At 36.4% G+C, this 23120-nt stretch overlaps 3 protein-coding genes, 1 long non-coding RNA gene and 4 other non-coding genes across 10 annotated transcripts; 7 read left to right on the top strand and 1 right to left on the bottom strand.

Annotated features, from left to right (window-relative positions):
* Nucleotides 1-38: 38 nt before the first annotated feature.
* On the bottom strand, nt 39-2096 carry LOC103428191 (deoxypodophyllotoxin synthase-like). The gene is made up of 3 exons (XM_070823986.1): nt 1733-2096; nt 452-690; nt 39-284 (listed from the first exon to the last, which is right to left on the bottom strand). The coding sequence occupies exons 1-3, from the start codon at nt 2094-2096 to the stop codon at nt 39-41; spliced, it is 849 nt and encodes a 282-aa protein (XP_070680087.1).
* A 3174-nt stretch (nt 2097-5270) lies between these two features.
* On the top strand, nt 5271-5600 carry LOC139197194 (beta-amyrin 28-monooxygenase-like). Its single transcript, XM_070823984.1, has one exon. The coding sequence runs from the start codon at nt 5271-5273 to the stop codon at nt 5598-5600; it is 330 nt and encodes a 109-aa protein (XP_070680085.1).
* Nucleotides 5601-10096: 4496 nt separating this feature from the next.
* On the top strand, nt 10097-11238 carry LOC103420189 (probable 2-oxoglutarate-dependent dioxygenase AOP1). Its single transcript, XM_008358255.3, has 3 exons — nt 10097-10473; nt 10552-10873; nt 10993-11238. Exons 1-3 carry the CDS (start codon nt 10097-10099, stop codon nt 11236-11238), a joined length of 945 nt encoding a protein of 314 aa, XP_008356477.1.
* A 5516-nt stretch (nt 11239-16754) lies between these two features.
* On the top strand, nt 16755-21718 carry LOC103420164 (uncharacterized). 3 transcript variants are annotated; one of them, XR_011582312.1, is made up of 7 exons: nt 16756-16955; nt 17094-17197; nt 17292-17387; nt 17481-17575; nt 17695-17798; nt 19067-19164; nt 21294-21718. It is a non-coding gene; the product is annotated as an uncharacterized lncRNA (long non-coding RNA). The 3 variants fall into 3 exon arrangements; XR_011582311.1 differs by lacking the exon at nt 19067-19164 and having other exon boundaries at nt 16755-16955; XR_003774403.2 differs by lacking the exons at nt 19067-19164; nt 21294-21718 and adding an exon at nt 18052-18414.
* On the top strand, nt 18921-19007 carry LOC114825714 (small nucleolar RNA U61). Its single transcript, XR_003774545.2, has one exon. It is a non-coding gene; the product is annotated as a small nucleolar RNA U61 (small nucleolar RNA).
* Nucleotides 19089-19175, top strand: LOC114825717 (small nucleolar RNA snoR14). Its single transcript, XR_003774548.2, has one exon. It is a non-coding gene; the product is annotated as a small nucleolar RNA snoR14 (small nucleolar RNA).
* Nucleotides 19267-19362, top strand: LOC114825709 (small nucleolar RNA Z101). Its single transcript, XR_003774540.2, has one exon. It is a non-coding gene; the product is annotated as a small nucleolar RNA Z101 (small nucleolar RNA).
* LOC114825686 (small nucleolar RNA SNORD14) lies at nt 19426-19551 on the top strand. Its single transcript, XR_003774518.2, has one exon. It is a non-coding gene; the product is annotated as a small nucleolar RNA SNORD14 (small nucleolar RNA).
* Nucleotides 21719-23120: the final 1402 nt, after the last annotated feature.

Genomic DNA, 23120 nt, shown 5'->3' with positions numbered 1-23120 from the left:
GGCTAAGCTTGGAGCCTTTGGGCCTTTGAACATGGAAATCAAATTCCGCAATATTCCTTGACAGAATACCCAACTCCAACATTACGATGATTGTCCAGAAAAAATTGAACATAATCCAACATATGCAATGGCTTGTACTTCAGGGGTTTGTCCTCGGCGGTAAGCTCGTCTGGTGCGCGTATCACCCCTTCCAAGTACGAAAATAGTCCAAACGAGGATCTTACCTCATTTATGTTCAAATTGACTCTATGTTTACAAGATGATATTCTGTCGTTGCTCCAAACCTAGGCAAGAAAAAACATAGATTATTTACGAGATCCGAACTTAAGATCACTCATACAGGTGAAGAGGGAAATTAATCCATATAGAAATAGAACCCCTTTTAGCCTATGACATAGCCGCGTTTATATCCATGAAACAGAAAGATTACTGGAAGTGTATGGTGGCATACCTGAAATCCTTCGCACGCCATGAACAGAAAGGATGAAGGCAAAGGATCAAAACCAATCCATTTGTTATCTTTTGTATATATCTCAAGACCTTTGACATGATTTTGGTGGAGTATGGTAGTAAAAGTCTTGTCTGTATGCGCGGGTAGACCCTGTCCAGTTCCGGTTTTCTCGGGTTTCTTATATTTCATAAAGCGGAGAGTGGATACAATCGATTGGACGTGATCATCATGGTATTTTTCTACATTATAGTTTTCGAATACCATTCTTGTCACCACTTGATGTAGTTCTGCCATCACTTTTGTATACGCATCAGCACTCTCACTAGATACAGAGGCGGCGTTGAGGGGGAGTAAAAAGTGCAATCACACATGGCTTCCAAAAATTTTTTGGTATCTTATATTTATATGTAATAATGTTATATATTAAAAATACTTTTATTAGCACTTTAAAATCTTATAGTGTACTTTTTATAAGTGTAATTTTTTTTTTTCTAAATAAAAAAAATTTGGAGTGCACAATAAGATAGTAGGAGAGCCAATAACAACACCTTAAAAAACGATTTTCTTTTCAATTTTATTGTATAATAATGCTATTTATTCAAGTGAAACTTTAAAGTTAGAGTTTTTTAAGCTTTTTTTCTTTCTTTATTTGGTTGCTTAAGATTGAATTGTTTTTTATTATTTAGTAAAGATTATATTTGTAACTCTTTTTACTTATTTAATGACATTTGTAAACTTATAGTGAGTCCTAAAGGTTGTTTTTATTTATGTTATTATTTTCTAGTACCAATATATTGTCCTACTTTTTTAAAGATAAAAAGCTATCTTAAAATTGGGCCATTTTATAAATTTTGCACAGAATCTCCAAAATCTTAAAAACGGCCCCTGACTAGACAAAACAACAATGTAAATGTTGAATCGATATATTCCGAACTCAATCATTTATCAAATGTAGACAAAACCATACCGATATTGATAATTTCCATTAGGCCAAAAGTGATGTTCGAATGTGCGTGATTTTTCACTGTCTGTACCAGCTGCCAAGCTTTCAGGGTGCGTTTGGTACGCGGACGGGACGGGACGGGACGGGACGGAACGGGACGGGACGGGACGGAACGAAGGTGTAATTTTTGAAAAAGACATGGGGTATATTTGTCTTAAAATGGTAAAACATTGTGTTCCACAGACGTGGAACAAACCCGTTCCAGGGGGGGAGGTGGGACGCAAAAACACCCAAAATCTGTCCCGTGGAACAGCCCGTTCCACCCATTTTTGACGCACCAAACGCGGGACGGAACGCCTCGTCCCGTTCCGTCCCGTCCCGTCCCGTCCCACGTACCAAACGCACCCCATGGAAAGACGTAGATGTATAACCATCAGTTACAGGTTTTTCCTGCGGAGTTTGTGCTTTAGTTTCAATTGGGAAATCAAACAGCTCTTTTAATGTCCCAAACATGCTGTCCTGAAGCTCAGGTGAAACTTTGTTGGGCAGGACTGCCATGAAACAGCCAAACTCTTCGAGTGCGTGGCAAACATTCCCACGTACTGAGAGCCAAGAACTTGTCCCTGGCTTCAAGCAACCCTCTTGGGAGAAATCTACTACTGGAATTTTGGGTACCGTTTGGGTAACACTTGTGACACTCATCTTTTTTCTTTTCACAAGTTAAGAGGTTTTGAGGGCTCTAAGGATATTGAACTGGAAGCTGTAAGTTCTTAACCGATTAAACTGATATTTATAGAGTAGCTAAGTTGTGTGTTTCTGATTTGTTTATGAACTATGGTTATCTGTTTGCTCACAACCGTTATTGCTCTACGGACAGAAGAAGGCCATATACGTTTACATGATTATAGAAGATACCAAAGAAAATATTAATTTAGAACTTCAACGTTTGCGCCAATGCCAAATTAGGGTTTGATACCAATTGTTGTGTCGGAGCTTCATGAGCGTAGGGTTTTATCTTAAAAGATCTCGGTTTAATTAGAAGCGAACCACCTACATTGTCGTAACTTGTACTTCTTCGATGTTGGATTCTCTTGAAATCCATGTTGCCGCCAACTTAACACAACATGAACATCAAAACATGTGATTTATTAAATCAATATTATTAACTAGCTCCCTACTTTCCTTTATAAGTCAACTTGTGTTCTTATATAGGGAGTTATTTTTTACACTCCAAAAATGTCACGCACTTCGAATTTGTAAAAATGTAAGAGAGCATTTGTAAAGAAATAGTGCTAGATGGCACTTTTTTGGTGTTGGCAACAACACCGGAATTTTATACTGGCTGCAAATTGAGTTGACTTGTGCTCTTGTAATTTAGTGACCAATCCCTTTAGTTTAGTTCTGGGGCCAATTTACATTGTTAGATTATTTTTGTCTATCAATTAGTGATGCGTTAAGGAATAAAAAGTCGGCATATTTTGATTGAAGCATTTGGCCTTCATAGCTTATATATTTGTTTTACAGAAACCATCCGGCGATGAAAAGCAAGGGCGAGAATAAGGGCAAACCCTAAACCCCAACTTTGGCAGGATGCTCTTAATGAAACAAGGGTGAACAACCAACAAAGTAACAATCACTAATTTATGGATAAAAATAATCTAACAATGTAAATTGAGAGGTGATATTCATTCTGGGCAGTCATTGGGTTACTTTGATATTCCAATGGATCATGTATATTGCGAGGTAATTCAGCATAAGGATTTTTCTTCTTCACTTGTAATAGTTTCGTGTTCTTTAAAACTTACAGTGTTTGTCTCGTGCAATGAAGCATGTGATCCTTGATCTACAAAAAAAAAAAATGGTCATTAGCGAGGGTCAAATGTCGTCAGTAAGCCATTTTGTCGTTGCAAATACTTATTCTGATGGAAAAAAAAGTCCTCGCTTGGCTGCATAAAATTTTCCATGTAAAATACTTTTTTTTTTTACCAGCTGTTGAAAATACTTTTTTATCGACGCACAAAACCTGTCCTTAGTAGTTAGTTTTCGTTAGATCAAAATTTGAAAATGACAAACTTCTTCATTTCTGACATGTTAATATGATCACAAATATTTAAATGATTCTTAAAATTACTTTCCATATGACATCTATTTTTTGCGATGATATATTTTCGACAAAAACTCGAGTGTCAGAAATTTTATTTCCAACAATGAAATATGTATTTTTGAAAGCCTAGCTTGTAAATATTTATTTTTGACCATGTTCAGTAGTCTCCAAAATTTTATTCTCCCGCCTCCTTCAAATTTTTTTAATTATGTATAACTATTTTTTTTTAATGAAAATGTATGATTTTGTTTGAAAATGTCCCAAACATGCTGATTGACCAGCAGTGTCAACCAAATCATTCACCATAACCGCAACTTTTCCTTTTCGCCAATCATGTTCATCACCTATATAGGTAAATATTAGAATGCAACAATTCTTTGCTCATCAGCAGTTTTGAACCATACTAGTCATACATTTTCTGATATGTCGAAATAGAAAATGGTCCATCGCTTTCCGCTAAACTACTTGGGAGGAAAGATTGGAAGAAGTTTATTCATACAAGTAAGAAGAAGGGTGTTGACAATATTAACCAGCTCACAGACACACTACATATGGCTGTTAACATCAACTAAGAGGCTTGAGTTCAATATCTATGATGTTTAATTGTGTATTATGAGTTACATTATGAGCTATAACTTTGACAACCATGCCATTGTGCACCAATAGATTGTCCTAACATTTTGTAATATCTGAAAACAACTATGTACCTCATAGAAAGTCATGGGGGAGGATACTACTTTTATGATATAACTTGGCAGACTTGGCAATCAATGAATTTTTTCCCGTAAATACAAGATAATTTTCAATGTAGAGGAGAGCTTGAACTCAAAACCCAAATCAACGCTCTACGCGAAACCTCTCACACCTTTTGAGAAAACTAAATTGCTTACTAACCGTCAACACAAAGTATGTTTGGTTAGACGAGTTTGGGTTGGTAGTCGACGAACGACGATCGGTTAGGTAGACGGGACTTTCCAAAAGAAGCCTGCAAAGGCGACCTTCTGGTTAAATAGAGCTGTTGTTATGATTCAGTTTACCTTAGGAGTTTCGGCTGTTTGATTAAATAGGGATTTTTCCAAGTCTATTTGACTGTTTATCCAAGTCTCAACTGCCAAATAATCTTTTGATTCTTTTGCTGAAAGAGGTCACTTCATCAACTTCCTTAAAAAAGTGAGGTGTTACTTTCATGTTATTTTTAAAGTTCAGCACACAGATAGCCGAATCATTATTAAACTTCACAGCAATTGGCATAACCTTGTCTTCAGGTTATAGAATCCAAGGCCGAGAGTGTTCCTTCCTTGGACGAAATCACTTAATTCAGAAGTCAGCATCGCATTCCACCAAATTCACCCATTCAAGACCTTTGCCTGACCAAGTTTTGGTAGCAAATTGGCATGCCCACATCATCATTCAAGCACCAAAGAAAGTAATTAACTCCTAGTTACTTTGGCGGTCCATGTAAGTTGTGTAATTTTTAGAATCAACAATGTTATATCATTCAGAATATCAATGTCGTGATCGATATTAATTTGATAAAGTTTCATGTAAACAGGTTACTAATTAAATTTAATTATTGTCTGAAATCACACATATATATATAGCTAGTTGAATGCTAGAACTACTCTATGCCTATATATTTACATGTGCATGCATAATAATACTTCAACTACAACTTGGCGATTGCTGCACGTTTGTTTCTTAACCTTGAGGACCCAAAGGACATAGACAAACTAGGCCATTCTTTGTATCTGGCCAACGCCGAAGTCATATTGATGCCTATTGACTTTCCGGAGACCCCGCTTCGCAAAGCCATTGTGGCCTCCAAATCCATCAAGGGGGAGTTGACAGAGATCATAAAGCAGAGGAAGACTGATTTGGCTGTTGGCATGGCTTTTCCGATTCAAGACATTTTGTCACACATGTTCATGACATGCGATCAGGATGGAACCTACATGAAGGAATTAGATATCAATAGTAAGACTAAAGGGTTGTTGATTGGTGGTTATGAAACTGCCAACGATGTTTGCACCCTCATTGTCAAGTTTCTTGCAGAACTCCCTCACATCTACAATGCAGTCTACAAGAGAGCAAATATTATGTAAAGTCAAAGGAAAATATAGTTGATCCTTTGACAAAAGGCCTACCAAAAGAGCAAATGTTATTTACATCGAGAGGAATGGGTCTCAAGCCAATTCAATGAATCGAATTGGGTGGAAACCTAACCTAGCTGATTGGATATCCCATGGACTAGGTTCAATAGGCACACTGGTTGAGTTTGATTCAAAAGTTGAACACACAACTTACCCATTCTTATGATAAAATGTGTGTTGTTTGTTGAAATTCGAGGGGTTATGTTTAATACATTTAATGACATTAATATCTTGTTATCAAGAGGAATATGGTAGACTATTCTTATTTAATGTCACCTATATAGGAGTAAATGGGGCTGCATTTATGAGAATTGAAATGGCTAAATTCTCTAAAGCTCCTACGAAATCCGGGATATGTTCAGGGCCAAAATGAACACAATTGTATGAATTGACGTGTGGCAAACATGATATGTATGTAGCATATTGTCTCGGTTTACTACTGCGATGAACAGTTCAAGATCTTCCACATCCACTGCGTCACCAAGTAAACTCGATATGTTTTCACTAGGGTAAGTTCAAGTCCAAAAGACACTTCACTCGATGCATATCATGTTTATTCTCTCTCGGTTTTAGGCAGCCTAGTCATACATTTGCATTTACATTTGCATTCAAATGTGGGGTCATTGTTGGAGTTTGAATGAAATTTCAACTCAAATGTGGGGTATTGTTGGAAATTTTGAGTAGAAATTTCTTTGTCCCACATTGGCCATTCCCAAAATGTTTCATCACTTTATAAGGCTTTGTCCCTTATAGAAAGTGATTGAAGTGATAGGCCTTTGAGACTAAAATTGGGCTCATCCTTGGGGTTGGACTTTGGAGTATACTAATTAATTGGTAATTAATATATAATTAATTATCAAAAGATGGGCCTTGGACCTTGGGGCTCGGGCTCTAATAAATAAATTAATTAATTAATTTCGGATTTAATTAATTATTTTTAATTAATTTCGAATTTAATTAATTAATTATTTTTTACCAACATACTCATTTTTCAGATGAAGTCTGAAGTGTGAAAGAACGCAGAAAGAAAACACCCTTCTGAGAAGATGTCTCCCAACAAATGCATCAATTCCTCATACCTGTTGCGAACAGGCATAATCATATTATATATACATCCATCTGCATGGCATTTAGAACACAGAAAATACAATTCTTCTTTTATAATCCAAAACATCCTTACTGAGAGAACCACATAGAAATTCGCCAGAAGTCAAGTTTTCCGTTGTTGGAATTTTGACTTGATCGTTGAATCCTGGTGAAGCAGACGTCCGTAGAACTACAAGCACTGAGTAGGGACAAAATTTCTGTTTCAAGGACATTGCAGTACGAAAGCCTCAATCAGCAATATTTCTGTTCAATATTATTTCATTGTTCATACTCTGTTAATTTCCTATTCGCATTTATTATTTATTAGCATATATAATTTTATCACAGATTGTTGACATATATCCAACAGTATAACCATCAGTTACAGGTTTTTCCTGTGGAGTTTGAGCTTTAGTCTCAATTGGGAAATCAAACAGCTCTTTTAATGTCCCAAACATGCTGTCCTGAAGCTCAGGGGAAACTTTGTTGGGCAGGACTACCATGAAACAGCCAAACTCTTCGAGTGCGTGGCAAACATTCCCACGTACTGAGAGCCAATAACTTGTCCCTGGCTTCAAGCAACCCTCTTGGGAGAAATCTACTACTGGAATTTTGGGTACCGTTTGGGTAACACTTGTGACACTCATCTTTTTTCTTTTCACAAGTTAAGAGGTTTTGAGGGCTCTAAGGATATTGAACTGGAAGCTGTAAGTTCTCAACCGATTAAGCTGACATTTATAGAGTAGCTTAGTTGTGTGTTTCTGATTTGTTTATGAACTTTGGTTATCTGTTTGCTCACAACCGTTATTGCTCTACAGACAGAAGAAGGCCATATTCCGTTTACATGATTATAGAAGATACCAAAGAAAATATTAATTTAGAACTTCAACGTCTGCGCCAATGCCAAATTAGGGTTTGATATCAATTGTTGTGTCGGAGCTTCATGAGCGTAGGATTTTATCTTAAAAGACCTCGGTTTAATCAAAAGCGAACCACCTACATTGTCGTAACTTGTACTTCTTCGATGTTGGATGCCCCAACTTAACACCAACATGAACATCAAAACATGTGATTTATGTCGAATATTATTATCTAGCTACCTACTTTCCTTGATAAGTCAACTTGTGTTCTTATATAGGGAATTATTTTTGGTACTCCAAAAATGTCATGCACTTCGAATTTGTAAAAATGTAAGAGAGCATTTGTAAAGAAATAGTGCTAGATGGCATTTTTTTAGTGTTAACAACAACACTGGAATAATATACTGGCTGCAAATTGAGTTGACTTGTGCTCTTGTAATTTAGTGACCAATCCCTTTAGTTTAGTTCTGGGGCCCATTTACATTGTTAGATTATTTTTGTCTATCAATTAGTGATGCGTTAAGGAATAAAAAGCCGGCATATTTTGATTGAAGCATTTGGCCTTCATATCTTATATATTTGTTTTACAGAAACCATCCGGTGATGAAAAGCAAGGACGAGAATAAGGGCAAACCCTAAAGCCCAACTTTGGCAGGATGTTCTTAATGAGACAAGGGTGAACAACCAGCAAAGTAACAATCACTAATTTATAGATAAAAATAATCTAACAATGTAAATTGCGATACTTTGATAGGGCTGGTTTGGTATTGCTGTGTTTTAAAAAAAAAAACTGTTTCTGCTGTGATGTGAGAATAAGATCATTTTTGCTGCTTCACGTTTTCAGTTTTTTTTTTCACCCAAAACTGTAAAAATAAGCTGTTTTTAAGTGTTTACCAAACACATTTTTAAGCTCAGCTTTTTTTGATACCCACTTGTTATAAAAGTACCTCAATACCAAACCAGTACTCATTTTGGGCAATCATTGGGTTACTTTGATATTCCAATGGATCATGTATATTGCGAGGTAATTCAGCTTAAGGATTTTTTTTCTTCACTTGTAATAGTTTTGTGTTCTCTAAAACTTACGGTGTTTATCATATTGAAGTTGGAATTGGAATTATCATAGGGCAGATAAAGTTAAAGTTAGAATTATCATATTGAAATTAGAGTTGTAGATTCATTTTTAAGTGTCTTTGGGCTCGTTTGGATGTTCTTTTAAAATGATTGAAAATGCTTTTAGAATCAATTAGAGTTGTTACTTTGTTCTTGTAGTTGTCTACGTCGTAAGCGTATTAGAAGCAAAGTTCCTAGGGTTTTTAGGTCTCTCCTCACATTGGGAGATAAGGAACCCTACCTATCCATTTCATATTTTCATTTTCTCCCTGATGCGCCCTGCATCAAGTTCTGTTCGGTTTTCCAGTTTCACATTCGAATAAATTTGTAAGTTCATGTATGATATTGCAGTATTTTAAACTTGAAATATGGACTTGTAATTGCACCTAAACTTGAGGGTGCAAAATATAATTTATTTTTTAATGTTATTTGGCTGATTAATTTATTTTTGAGGATTAATTTATTTTGAACATAAGAACCTAAGAGTGATTGTCACTTTGCCAGTTGTTCACCCTTGTTTCATTGAGAACATCCTGCCAAAGTTGAGCTTTAGGCTATGCCCTTGTTCTCGCCCTTGCTTTCATTGCCGGATGGTTTCAAAAAACAAATACATAAGCTCGGAAAGTCGGGCCAAAAATAGTATGAAGAAAAGTGGTCGCCTAAAGGAAAAATATGAAGAAAAATTAGGCCAAAATATGCCGACTTGTTATTCCTTAACGCATCATAATTGATAGAGGCCAAAATATGATTCGGGTGCGTGATGTTGTTGCCATTAAAAAATGTCATCTTACACTCTTTCTTTACTAATTTATTTTTAATATTTTTGCAAATTTGAAGTACATGAAAATATTTTTAAAGTGCCAATAATAGCTTCTTATAATAATAAGAACACAAGTTGACTTATAAAAGAAAGTAGGTAGCTAGTTAATAATATTCGACATAAATCACATGTTTTGGTGTTCATGTTGGTGTTAAGTTGGGGGCAACATGGATTTGAAGAGAATCCCACATCGAAGAAGTACAAGTTACGACAATATAGGTGGTTCACTTCTGATGAAACCGAGGTCTTTTAAGATACAATCCTACGCTTATGAAGCTCCGACATCACAACAATTGGTATCAAACCCTAATTTGGCTTTGGTGCCGATGTTGAAGTTCTAAATTAATGGTTTCCTTGGTCTCTTGTATAATCATGTAAACGTGCATGGCCGTCTTCTGTCCACAGAGCAATAACTGTTGTGAGCAAAAAGATAACCATAGTTCATAGACAAATCAGAAACACACAACTTAGCTACTCTATAAATATCAGTTTAATCGGTTGAGAACTTACAGCTTCGAGTTCCATATCCTTAGAGCCCTCAAAACCTCTTAACTTGTGAAAAGAAAAGGATGAGTGTCACAAGTGTTACCCAAACGGTACCCAAAATTCCAGTAGTAGATTTCTCCCAAGAGGATTGCTTGAAGCCAGGGACAAGTTCTTGGCTCTCAGTACGTGGAAATGTTTGTCGTTCACTCGAAGAGTTTGGCTGTTTCATGGCAGTCCTGCCCAACAAAGTTTCACCTGAGCTTCACGACAGCATGTTTGGGACATTAAAAGAGCTGTTTGATTTCCCAATTGAAACTAAAGCGCAAACTCCGCAGGAACAACCTTTAATTGATGGTCATGTAACGGGGCCTTTCCATGAAAGCTTGGCAACTGGTACAGACAGTGAAAAATCGCAAATATTCGAACATCATTTTTGGGCTAATGGAAATGATCAATATCGGTATGGTTTAGTATACATTTGATAAATGATTGAGTTTGGGATATATCGACTCACCTTTTACATTGTTCTTTTGTGTAGTGAGACTGCTGATGTGTATAGAAAAGTGATGGCAGAACTAAACCAAGTGGTTACAAGAATGGTATTCGAAAACTACAACGTAGAAAAATACCTTGACGATCACGTTCAATCGACTGTGTCCACTCTCCGCTTTAATAAATATAAGAAACCCGAGAAAATCGAAACTGGACAGGGTCTATCCGGGCATACAGACAAGACTTTTACTACCATACTCCACCAAAATCATGTCAAAGGTCTTGAGATATATACAAAAGATAACAAATGGATTGGTTTTGATCCTTTGCCTTCGTCCTTCCTATTCATGGCATGTGATGGATTTCAGGTATGCCACTATACATTTCCATTAATCATTCTGTTTCATGTATATAAATGAGGCTGTCATAGGCTAAAAGGGGTTCCATTTCTAGTGATCAACTATAATCTATGCTTTTTCTTGCCTAGGTTTGGAGCAATGACAGAATATCATCTTGTAAACATAGAGTCAATTTGAAGGAAAATGAGGAAAGATACTCGTTTGGACTATTTTCATACTTGGAAGGGGTGACACGCGCACCGGACAAGCTTACCGCAGACGACCACCCCGTGAAGTATAAGCCATTGCATATGTTGGATTATGTTCAATTTTATGTGGCCAATTATCGTAACGTTGGAGTTGGGTTTTCTGTCAAGGAATATTGCGGGGTTTGATTTCCATGCTCAAAGACTTAAGGCTCGAAGGCTCCAAGCTTAGCTTATCCCCTATTGTCTTTTTTTTTTTTATGTATTGTGTTTTTTCTTTTTTATTTTAGCAACCATGTTGTGTGTTATGTCATTAATGTTGCTATATTTTAAATAAATTTATCATCACTTGAAAATAGTCATCATCTTGTACTAATAACTACCAGTTTTCATCAAATCTTAAATTCGTACGAGTTTTTAATATGCTCTACAGTATCCTAGCTATATATGCATAAGAAATTTTGCAAGTTAAATTATTAATCAAGTTCCGTTAACCAAGATTTAACGGCCAAAAATCTTGATGTATAAGATACCCTAAAGCTTCTTGTATAACTTTTTTCGGAATAAAGTACACTAGGGTTTTGACCATTAAAATTCTTGGTCAAGGATCCAAAACCCAAGATCTAGCGGCCAAAAATCACTCTCTATAGTATACACTCCTGATAACAATTTATGATGATTTTCCATCAAGCCTAACAGCTGAAACTTCCAAAGCTGTTTAAGCTATAAGCTCACTGAACTAGTTCAAAATCTGGCTTTGAAAGCAGGATGTCCCTTTTAGGAGCCCAACCAGCTCCTGGAATTGACATTTCTTTCTACATTACTCCATTACAATTCTTCCAACTCTTGCAATTCTTAAAAAGCAACCTATATCCTGAGACCTACTTGCGGACATTAACCCCTTCCCCCACCCCTACCCAAAAAACACTTAAACATTTGTGGAGAACTAATAAATCAAAATACTTGGATGGGTAAACCAATGTGGATCGAAATATAGAAAACAGCATAACATAGATTTTAAAGGGAGTCGGTCACTGGTATTGCCTCACAGAACAATCATTATGCACGCGCCATATAGTTTCGCCCAAAAGGTTTGCTACCAAAAGGACCGTCAACGGGGGAAAGTAATTCTTGTCTGCAACAGGAATTGTGTTTGTCACAATCACCTCTTGAGACAGGCCATTTGACAACCTTTTTATTGCAGGAGGGCTGTGAGAGCAGTTCCACTGGAGGTGGAATAGCCCAGCACCCAGTCAAAAAACCAGGCTGGCACCCTGTCAATTCACTCCATCCCGTGAAATCGACTGGCACCCAGCCCAAGCCAGTCCACAGGCCGGCCTAAAATCGACAGACCTTGGGACTGGCCTATCTGACGTCAGCGTGGCGTCGAAGGAGAATCCGAGCACCGAGACAACGAGCGGTGAATCGCTCTGGAGCTCGTTCTGGAACTTGAGCTCACGCTGGAGCGACCCGGAGTCCACGAGCTTGACGGCGACGTCTTGGCGGGTGTGTGGGATTATGCCGAAGAACACGGACCCGGAGCCGCCTTGGCCGAATCGGTGCGTCGAAGAGAACGAGTCGGTCGCTCGGCGGAGGGCGGAGGACGGAGTAGGAGTACCGGTGGGGGGGCTTGGAGTTGGATTCCGGGGCAGTCCGTTTCTGGGTGATTTTTCGAAAGCAAACCAGGAGGAAGAGGAGGAGAGAGAAGGCGGTGGTGGTGGAGGCGGCGGCGAGAGGGTGGGGGAAGCGGCTGCTGGCTGAGGACTAGCTGCGGGCTATGGCGATGGGGAGTGAAGGAATTGGCGCATCGTGGGGACCAAAGACAGTCAGAGGAGTTGAAGGAGGAAGAAGAAGAAAGTGTTTATTATTAGGGTCTATTACTGTTCATTTGAGTGGATAAATGTGCTGGGTGCTGGCACAAAGTCCTTAGGGGTGGACTTGCTCTGAAGAAAAACCAACAAGGTCACTATGTTATGATTGAGACGGTATCACTACTACGTTACATAATGATTAAACAACTAGCAAAATAAACTCAGTTGTTGGTTCATTTCGATATCAAATTGAAAATTGACAGGTGGTAGTAGATAAGGTAGATAATCGATTCTTATTTAGTATAGTTGGAACTTGGATCAGTAACTGCCAGCTAGAATTACAATCCATTTTATAAACTTGAAAAGGAAAAACAAAATCTAAGTTATACTGTTATACCAGTCAAACGAGGAGACGAAGGTTATCTCTAGAAAGAAGTAATAACAACGAAGGTTATTTAGTGACATGGAAGAAGAAGATTAAACACTACAAAGGAAGTTGGTACCTAAGCACAGCATGGTACAGCAAGCATAGACTTCTCTTGCCCCCTCTTGATGTAATAGAGCTGCACCTTTTGAAATTGTCCCTACAACATATTACTTGTTTAGAAAGTGAGAAGTGCCAGCAATTTTTTAAAGATATATCTCATATGAAATGGTTCAAGAGAGGTAAACACTTGACTGACCAGCAGCGTCAACCATATCATCCACCATAACCGCAACTTTTCCTTTTCGACAATTAGGTTCATCACCTATAAAGGTAAATATAGGAATGCAACAATTCTTTGCTCATCAGCAGTTTTGAACCATGCTAGTCATACATTTTCTGATATGTCAAAATAGAAAATGGTCCCTCACTTTCCGCTAACTACTTGGGAGGAAAGATTGGGAGAAGTTTATTCATACAAGTAAGAAGAAGGGTGTTGACAATATTCACCAGTTCATAGACACACTACATCTGGCTGTTAACATCAGTTAGTTTCACACTCTAGGAGACTTGAGTTCAATATCCATGATGTTTAATTGTGAATTGCGAGTTACCTTATGAGCTATAACTTTGACAACCATGCCATTGTGCACCAATGGATTGTCCTAACATTTTGTAATATCTGAAAACAACTATGAACCTCATAGAAAGTCATGGGGGAGTGATAGGGATTTTTTACTACTCATGTGAAAGGGCTTAAATCTCCTATTTTACTTGCAAGAATCACAAGATTATTGTAGTATAAACGGATCTCTCAAGGTCGTCTCCACATGGATTATTAAATAATTCGAACTAATCAGATTCCATTTAATTACTGTAAAGTAGAAATTGGAGTGATTGATTTTATAACCTAATTAAAATAAAAACGAATTTAATGAATTAAAATAAACAATTTGCAATATTAGAGCTAGAGAGAAAAGAAAACAGTTTTGAGAGAATAAAATTAAGAAAGCACTAATGTTCCACCATCACCTAGCAATCCTATGAATTTTTACCAATTACTTATAATCTACACATGCCACTTTGAAGGTTAGATTTTCCTAATTCATATTCTACTTGGAACCTCCAACATAGAACGTATATCTAACATGCAACCCGTCCGGACGTTCGGATCAAATCTGAACATGAAAGACTCATTATGCTTTTTGAAAATCCTTTGAAAACCATGCAATCCTTAAGACGTGATATTCATCCTAAGTGAAATTACAATTATTAATCACAAGAAGCCAGCGTCAATTTCAGGGAACCTTCCGACCAAAATTGCATCAAATTACTTTTCTAAAAATCCTAATGGTGATCAGGCATTAAAACAATTAGATAGTTTTTATCCCGGTGATTAACAATTCAAAGTACTCATGCAATCAATCATAAGAAATTAAATAAAAATCACATATTCATGCTAAGGCTCAAGGCTTCGCCCTAGCAAAAGAAATTAGTTCCGCATATTCATAATTGAAATTATAGAAAATATATTCAAGAAAAGGATTGAAAGCACCTTCAAGTAAAAAGTCTTCAAAACCTTAGCACTTCTCTGTCTCCAATATTGCATAAAATAAAGCGTACTCCGAAAAACTGTAGACGGCCAAGCAATATATCTGCTAAAACTCCACCCAAACCCTAATCCCCCTAAAGACAAACATAACCCTAAATTAAAATAGTAAAAATTCGTCCATTTGGTCCTGTTTTACTCTAGAGGAAGTCGAAAGTCCTATATTGAAATTACAATTCAAAATATCAAAATTCTTCCAAAATATTAACCAAAATATACTAAGATTAGGGTAAAATATATAATATAAAATCTACTCATCAAATACCCAAAAACTTAGCTTTTTGCTTGTCCTCAAGCAAAACAAGACTCAAACAAAAATAAAAACTTAACAAACTAGACAACTAGCTAAAATTAACTGACAAAAATTTTCACCTTCAAAGTTGCAATCCATAGCAAATTTTAAAAACTAGAACATTTTTTTCAAAAGTTCCAACCAATCTCACCACAGAGTCTAAGCCATTTAGAATCAATTAGAAAAGAATTCACAAACTGCCTTTGGTGTAAAGTGAACCAACATAATTAAGGAGACTCGACTAAAACCCTTACCTCTCGTCCTTCTTTATTTCACACATACTCTCATTAAATATTACTATTTTTCTTTTTCTTTTTCAAATTTTCCTCTTTGTTTTTTTTTCATCATTTATAACAATTTTTTTTTTCAGTAACAGTAGTGGTCGTACAATGTCAGTTTACTTAAGCTTTCGATCCAACCCATGTAGCGAGCTTTAGGTCAATGACTCCCAAACCACTAGGGCTTTAGGGCACTAGGTGTAGAACACCTCTAAGGACTTATTAACCCGAGCTGAAAAAGCTACGAAACCAACTAACCAACCTGCCCCATGCCAAAACTCTACCGTTTGACGCGAGAATCACTGCTGATTAGGCAGGACTGGCCCGGTTACTAGGCAAAACCTCGGGTGAGACAATTATTACTTTATTCATAATAATAACTGACTTTACTTAAAACAAAAATTAAAAATAAACTTAGACTAAAAGTAAGTGTTTCAATCTCACTCCCTACAAACCATGTTGGTGTGATGTGCAAAGTTCAAAGTATAATTCATGAATTAGTGTCTAAGCAACGATAAATAGAAAAGACTCTACTGTGGGATTAACCTTCACCATGTCCATTTGTTCTAATGTTTAAAATAATTTATGGATATTAACTTAGCAAGAATGAAAATTTTTAAACTTGACACAAAAATTAAAAACCTAAAGTTTTTATTTCCCACCCCCAAACTTAAATCACACATTGTCCTCAAGGTGTGGAAAATAAAAGAAAAATGACAAAAATGAAATAAACTTAAACTAACATATAAGAATTATAAAAGGGAAAATGAGGAACAAAACCAAAGAAAATTTTATATTACAACGGAAACGAACTAAATCTATGACTAATTAACAAAAATAGGACAAAAACGTCAGGACAAAGAACATAATAAAGAACATGATATATAAAAATAAAAAATAAATAAATAATGAGACAAGAAAGCACCTGGGAATATGGACTCCATTGTGGCATGCAATTTGAAAAGTGGCGTGCTTTGAACATTGGATCCCCTTTTAGAAAGGCATGCAACTGGCATGCAGATTTAAAAAAAAAAAAAAAAAAAAAAACGTCAGGTTGGCATGATGGATCCCCTGCGAAATGAATGGGATGCAGCTGGCATCCTCGAGCAGTGAGCCGAACGGCTCTTCTCCCACATTAATTTCAAACCGTGTCCCAGGGAAAAAAAAACTGATGATGCGCAACGTGTCATGCATCGGGAAGGGGAGCTCCATAGGATTCGAAATTAAGGGTGAAGATCAATCCATTGGCCCATCTCTCTCTAGAAAAGCTAAAAAGGCTTTTAATCCTTCTCAGTTCGGCATCCCTCTTCCTGCAAACCTTCCATTTTATTTTTCAGCCCTCTCTCGGATCTCTTCTCTGTTCTCTGAGACCCCATCCATGGTGGAGCGACACAGGCATGTCTGATTCCTCTATAATAGTGCTCTGGTCCGCAACACTGAGACCCAAACGAGCAGATCTAAAACAGGTCGTCCAAAAATCCTCCCTTTGCAGGTAAAAACTAAGCCATGCCATTTCTCCTTTTGTTCGTTCAAATGTAAAGATGTAGCTCCATTTCTGCTAACTTCATCACCAAGAGTAAAATGAAAATGATTGTGACTGATGCATTTGATTGTTCTATGTATGTCTCAGTTTCCTCGCAGATTGATGCATCCGTAGCCTTCCATAACCCAACAACAACGCACCTCCGTGAGTACCCCGCCGTGGTGGAAAATCGGAAAAACGGAAACCCAAAGGTAAAATCATCCTCCAATCTTGTGGTTTCATTGTCCAATTTATTTGTTGGAGAGATCTGGAACAAACACTAACACCTGCATGTGGTTTTATCAGCGTGAAGAGCCCTAATGGTTTCAAATCCGAGACAACAACACAAGAACACACCCTGAGTCAGCAGCTCAGCTCAACCAAGGATCTGCAAATGTTGAGGTAAAACCCGTAACCCTTTTGATGGATCAACGTTGATCTGATATTTGAATAATAAAACCACTACTGGGACTGAAAAAGGACACTCAAATCCAGCGTATAACCGAGAGAAAACAAGCTTAAGCTGCCGGTCTAATGGTCCCAGAAGGCAAAATAAACAGCAAATGTCTTGGCCGCTGCAAATCATGAAGGTAAAGATCTCGTTCTGCTGCTTCTGCAGTCGCTAAACTCATCATTTTCATGTTCAACGACAGTTCCTTATAATGCCATAGTTAACCTGTATGTACTCATATTTTGGCTCTTTATGTAGGGGTATACGGATCCATGATAGAGCCAAGGAAATAGAAGTAAACACACAAGCTTAACGGATGAAAACAGCACAGGCCGCATGACCCAGATCGGTGCATCTGGGAGGTAAAATTCGAATCCCTCAACTTTACAAGGAATGGGGAAAGATGAATATACTAATACACTTCGTTTTCTCTTCAATATCAGTGATGAATACACTTCGTTTTCTCTTCAATATCAGTGATGAATACACTTCGTTTTCTCTTCAATATCAGTGATGAATACACTTCGTTTGCATCTTTCTTGATAATATTTCCCCACTTTCCCTTTAAAATATTTGAAAGCGCTGCTGATTTTGCGTTTGTATTTACTTTGTTAGGAATTGATATTAGGAGGTGTTAAATGGACCGTTGGAATTGGGTTTCGAGTCTCTGAGGGACATAATGAGATGGGTTATTGATAAAAGGGTTAGGAGGAGAAGGTGGACAAGAAACCAGTACATTGGATGCACAATATCAGTGATGAACACTTTTCCCTTTGTTTGTTTAGAAAAAATTTGAAAGAGCCACTGGTTTTGAAAGTGCTTAAATGCAAAGATTATTTGCAAAATTCTGTTTAAATTTTTTAATGTTTAGATTTTTATTCCATAAAAATTGTGAGAGGAAATATATAATGATAGACAAAAAACTATGTTAAACAAGTTTGGATGGTTTAAATTATAGAATTATTTTGGTTGATGGTAGAGACGGTTTCAAATCCCGCGGCAGAGCGCGGGCATTCCTGCTAGTTTTTAATCTAAAACTGAAGAGGCGGTGGCAATCTTGTAAATAAACTAAAATGTGGTTCAAAATACTGTTCATTTATACGGTGCAATTGAAAAGCCTTCTTAAGACTAAAGTAATTTGAATCTGATTGCTCAATTTTCTCCAGAAATAAATGAAAATTTGAAAGTAAAAACGAAAATATTCATGGAGCAGCAGTCCGTTAAAGCCCAAGAAAATTATTTCTGCACCCTAATCCTGGTACCCAATGCAGCCCAACGTTTCAGCCCATAGGGTTTACAAAACTAGGGTTTTCTCATAGTCTATAAATTGCCTCTTTCACAACTGTCATCCCCAAATCGAAGCATCTGCTCACCTTCTCCTCCTCCTTCAAGTTTATAGCCGCTTCAACAACCCCCATCCACCCAATCCCCGTTTCCCTTCATAACTCATAATTTCTGTGTTTCCATGTAATTATCTGTAATGATGGCCTTGATGAAGCTCTTTGTGCCAAAGGCGGCAGCTTTCGAGCTACGTCGATGACGGTCACAACCCTCTAAGAAGTTCTGAGCCTCCTTTTATTCTATTGGTTTCATGTTTTAGTTTGTTTGATGATTTTTTAAGCTGTTTTAGGAACTGGTTTTGATCGAAGAAAGCGAGGTGACGATAGAAATTCATGTCTGTCAATCCACTGACTGGTAACAGTTTGATGTTACTGTGAATCCCGACAGGTTCTGATCGCTTTCTTTCTAAATTCCATCGCTTTTCACACTTCAAATTTCACTCCCACACACAACCCAACTTGTTTTTGTTATTTCTTTCTTTGAAAAGAATGTGGGCTGGTGATGAATCAAATTGGTATTTATGGGTAATTTGCGTCTGAATTTCATTGATGTTTTATCTATCACCTTGGAGAACTGATGCCCTTGTTCTTTCTGTTTTATAATCCATGTCTTATAATTGTCGATTTTTGTTAAATTTTGATAATTTATGGTCTATGATGAAAAATCCAAAGGCTTGTTTCTCAAGAACATTCGCAGTGGCCGCCTAAGAGCTTTCGCCTTTCGCCGGGCTTGAGAGCTTATGCTGCTTATATCCTTCCTTGGATGTCTGAGACACAAAATCTTATTGTTTCTGTTTTGGTTGTGTTGGATCAATCATATGCCCTGGCAAGAATGTCTTGGTGCAGTGTTAGCTAAATAAGCTTCATTTGCGATGGCAAATTTATGTAACAGTTATGTGTTATGGAATGATTGGTAGTGAAGACTTCTTATACATTAATGGAAATCAATAAAAAAAACAGAGAGTTTGGAATCAAATCAGAAAAGCAACACGTACAAGGAGAATTTGGACAGAATGTGTTAAATATGTTGAACTCCAATGGCATTTGTTCATTTCTGCGTTTGAAGAGATCCCTAATTGCCGCAGAAACTTGTTGAGAATATGGATTTAGTCGATTGTGAAGACTTATTCATACTTAGAGTACCAAATCGATTCTGGTGTTACTGTAGAATTATGTATTATATTTATATCCAATAGTCAGGACATAATTTATTGCATGGGAAAGAGCAAAAGTGCAAAAATGTCATGTCTTAACTATTAGATATAAATATGGTATCTAATTCTATGGTAACATCAGAAATGTTTTGGGACTCAAGTATGAATAAGAAGTTTTCACTACTGAATATTTTATATTTTCAGTAAGTTTTTGCTGCAATTAGGAATCTCTTTAAACACAAGAATGAATGAATGTTTTTGGAAGTTCAACATCTTTGCCACATTCTGTTCAAATTTTCCTTGTATGTGTTGCTTTTCTAATTTGATTTCAAACTGTTTTTTTTTATTGATTTCCATCAATGTAATTTGCTATTTTTTTTATTGATTCTTGGTTGTATTGGATCAATCATCTGCCCTGGCAAGAATGTCTTGGTGCAGTGTTAGCTAAATAAGCTTCATTTGCGATGGCAAATCTATGTAACAGTTATGTGTTATGGAATGATTGGTAGTGAAGACTTCTTATACATTAATGGAAATCAATAAAAAAAACAGAGTTTGGAATCAAATCAGAAAAGCAACACGTACAAGGAGAATTTGGACAGAATGTGGTAAATATGTTGAACTCCAAAGGCATTTGTTCATTTCTGCGTTTGAAGAGATCCCTAATTGCCGCAGAAACTTGTTGAGAATATGGATTTAGTCGATTGTGAAGACTTATTCATACTTAAGAGTACCAAAACGTTTTTGGTGTTACTGTAGAATTATGTATTATATTTATATCCAATAGTCAGGACATAACTTATTGCATGGGAAAGAGAGCAAAAGTGCAAAAATGTCATGTCTTAACTATTAGATATAAATATGGTATCTAATTCTATGGTAACATCAGAAATGTTTTGGGACTCAAGTATGAATAAGAAGTTTTCACTACTGAATATTTTATATTTTCAATAAGTGTTTGCTGCAATTAGGAATCTCTTTAAACACAAGAATGAATGAATGTTTTTGGAAGTTCAACATCTTTGCCACATTCTGTTCAAATTTTCCTTGTACGTGTTGCTTTTCTAATTTGATTTCAAACTGTTTTTTTTATAGATTTCCATCAATGTAATGTGCTATTTTTTTTATTGATTCTTGGTAGGTGTTTCTCTTCTGATTTAATTTCAAATCCTTTGCGTTTTTTATTATTGATTTCTATCAATATAATTTCCTTTTTTTGTTGATTCTTATTTTTATTAGAGTAATGTTATTTATATCATGTTTTTGTACCATATTTTCATAAGATGGTATTTGATGTGGACAACCACATCATTTGAATTAATCAGATTTTTAAATTTAGTTCATTATTGTTTTGTTGAGCCAGAGAGATTGGAAGAAATGGCTCGAATTTAGTTCATTATTGCTTTGTTGAGCCAGAGAGAGATTGGAAGAAATGGCTTGAAGATTGCAAATGGACCTGTGAAATTGCCAATGCGCAAGTTTCCAGAGTTTCCTTTGACTGGTGTTCAAAGCACATGTTCCTGTCAACAGCAAGTGTTTTCATCGACGTAAAAAAGGAATGCCGCTGAGCCTTCCTACATTGAGAACCGACATGCACATCTGGGATGCAAATATTTGTCAGTATAGTAATTTGCAATATTATTACGATAACATTTATGTGTTAGAATTTCTCCATTGACTGGTAACATTTATGTGTTACGATAAAAATTACATTCCTTTTGCATGGCAAATTCATGTGTCATGTGGATGGTTTGTTATAATGGTAAATATTATGTGTTATGTTGTAAATGTGGAGTGGATGGCCTTTTGTTATGATATTAGATTCATTGATGAAAGACACAAAGCATGAGATTGTGGGTTTTGAGACACTTTTTTTTTCCTATAAGGTTTGAACATTTGCTTGACATCCATTTATATGCAATTGGATGGCAAATGGATGAGCTATTAAGACTCAAAATCCATTATCCCATGCTTTGATGTTTCTACACTCGTGTTATTCATAGATAAATTTATAGATAAATGAGATTAGAAAGTCAAGCAATAAGAGCACTTCCAATGATATTCATAGATAAATTTATCTCATTTGCCTTAAATTTATCTATGAATATCATTGGATGGCAAATGGATGAGCTATTAAGACTCACCATCCGCATTTACACATTATTCAAGTTTTATTTGATCGAATATCATTTGCCTTTCTAATCTCACCTCCGGGCTCTGAAATTATTATGTGTCAAATGCCTTTTGATTTCCTTTACCAATTACCTTCCCCAACGACTAGATGATGTGGCACAATATAAATTATTTAATTTCCAAATCGAAGGTTCATGTTTTTCGGCTTTAAAAAATTGAAAAAAAAATTGTTATGTCGGGCCATGTGTCACAATCTAGATTGTTGGATTTCAATTTTTTTGTAATCCAACGGTCTAGAAGTTAATAAAAAAATTTAAAAATTAAAAATTAATTAAAAGTCTGAAAAATGTACCTTACCATTTTCTCTCATCTTACCCACGATTTGAATATTTTCAATGATTCTAAATAGGTAAAGGCATGAGGGGCAACATAATTGATTATAAATCTTATTGAAATTTATCCACAAAAATATACTTTCGGATGGTGACATAGCGTAACATGATCGGTTAAAAATTCTATCTTAAACTAAAAATAAAAATATTTTTTATTGTTTTATAAAATAAAAATACTAATATTTTAATACCATTTGCATAGGCTATTTAGTATAGGTGGAGATGCAATAGACAATTACTGTTCATTAAAGTCAAATAGTATTCACTTAAGGGGATTGAATTGTTTATTGCCAAGGGGAGTTACACATTGGAAGTGCTCTTATTGCTTGACTTCTCCATCGAGCTTGCCTTAAGCCCAATTGCCCGAGTGAGTTGGAGTGTTTTGGGAAAGGGAAGGGGGTGGATTGTGTTGCCTATCCCAACAACGGTAGAGTTGCTCTTAAAGTGGCTACCCTTCTTTCAGGTTGTATGAAGCGCAAGGCAATTCTTTGATCATTTACGGCCTTTGGCTATCTAATTGATGGACGTGTGCCCTATTGGAGCCACAGCCTTACTTAGTTATGTATGGCAAATGAGAATCCATTGATACAGAGCCAATATCAAAAGACTTATTGGAGGGTCCAGTGGCGGGGTTAAGATTTTCAAATAGTGAGATCATAATTTCG

The sequence above is a fragment of the Malus domestica genome, chromosome 06 (assembly GCF_042453785.1).
Source record: "Malus domestica chromosome 06, GDT2T_hap1".
NCBI classification, from domain to species: Eukaryota; Viridiplantae; Streptophyta; class Magnoliopsida; order Rosales; family Rosaceae; genus Malus; species Malus domestica.
The sequence above is the reverse complement of the archived record's forward strand: the minus strand, read 5'-3'. Positions and strand labels throughout refer to the sequence as shown.

Bases quoted from the DNA above. Each gene is read 5' to 3' on its own strand.
- LOC103420189 (XM_008358255.3), top strand. From the start codon at position 10,097: ATGAGTGTCACAAGTGTTACCCAAACGGTACCCAAAATTCCAGTAGTA. The intron at 10,474-10,551 runs GTATGGTTTAGT...TCTTTTGTGTAG, and splicing joins AATGGAAATGATCAATATCG to TGAGACTGCTGATGTGTATA. The intron at 10,874-10,992 runs GTATGCCACTAT...TTTCTTGCCTAG, and splicing joins TGGCATGTGATGGATTTCAG to GTTTGGAGCAATGACAGAAT.
- LOC103428191 (XM_070823986.1), bottom strand. From the start codon at position 2,096: ATGAGTGTCACAAGTGTTACCCAAACGGTACCCAAAATTCCAGTAGTA. The intron at 691-1,732 runs GTGCGTCAAAAA...ACTATAATGTAG, and splicing joins GGCGTTCCGTCCCGCGTTTG to AAAAATACCATGATGATCAC. The intron at 285-451 runs GTATGCCACCAT...TTTCTTGCCTAG, and splicing joins TGGCGTGCGAAGGATTTCAG to GTTTGGAGCAACGACAGAAT.
- LOC139197194 (XM_070823984.1), top strand. From the start codon at position 5,271: ATGCCTATTGACTTTCCGGAGACCCCGCTTCGCAAAGCCATTGTGGCC.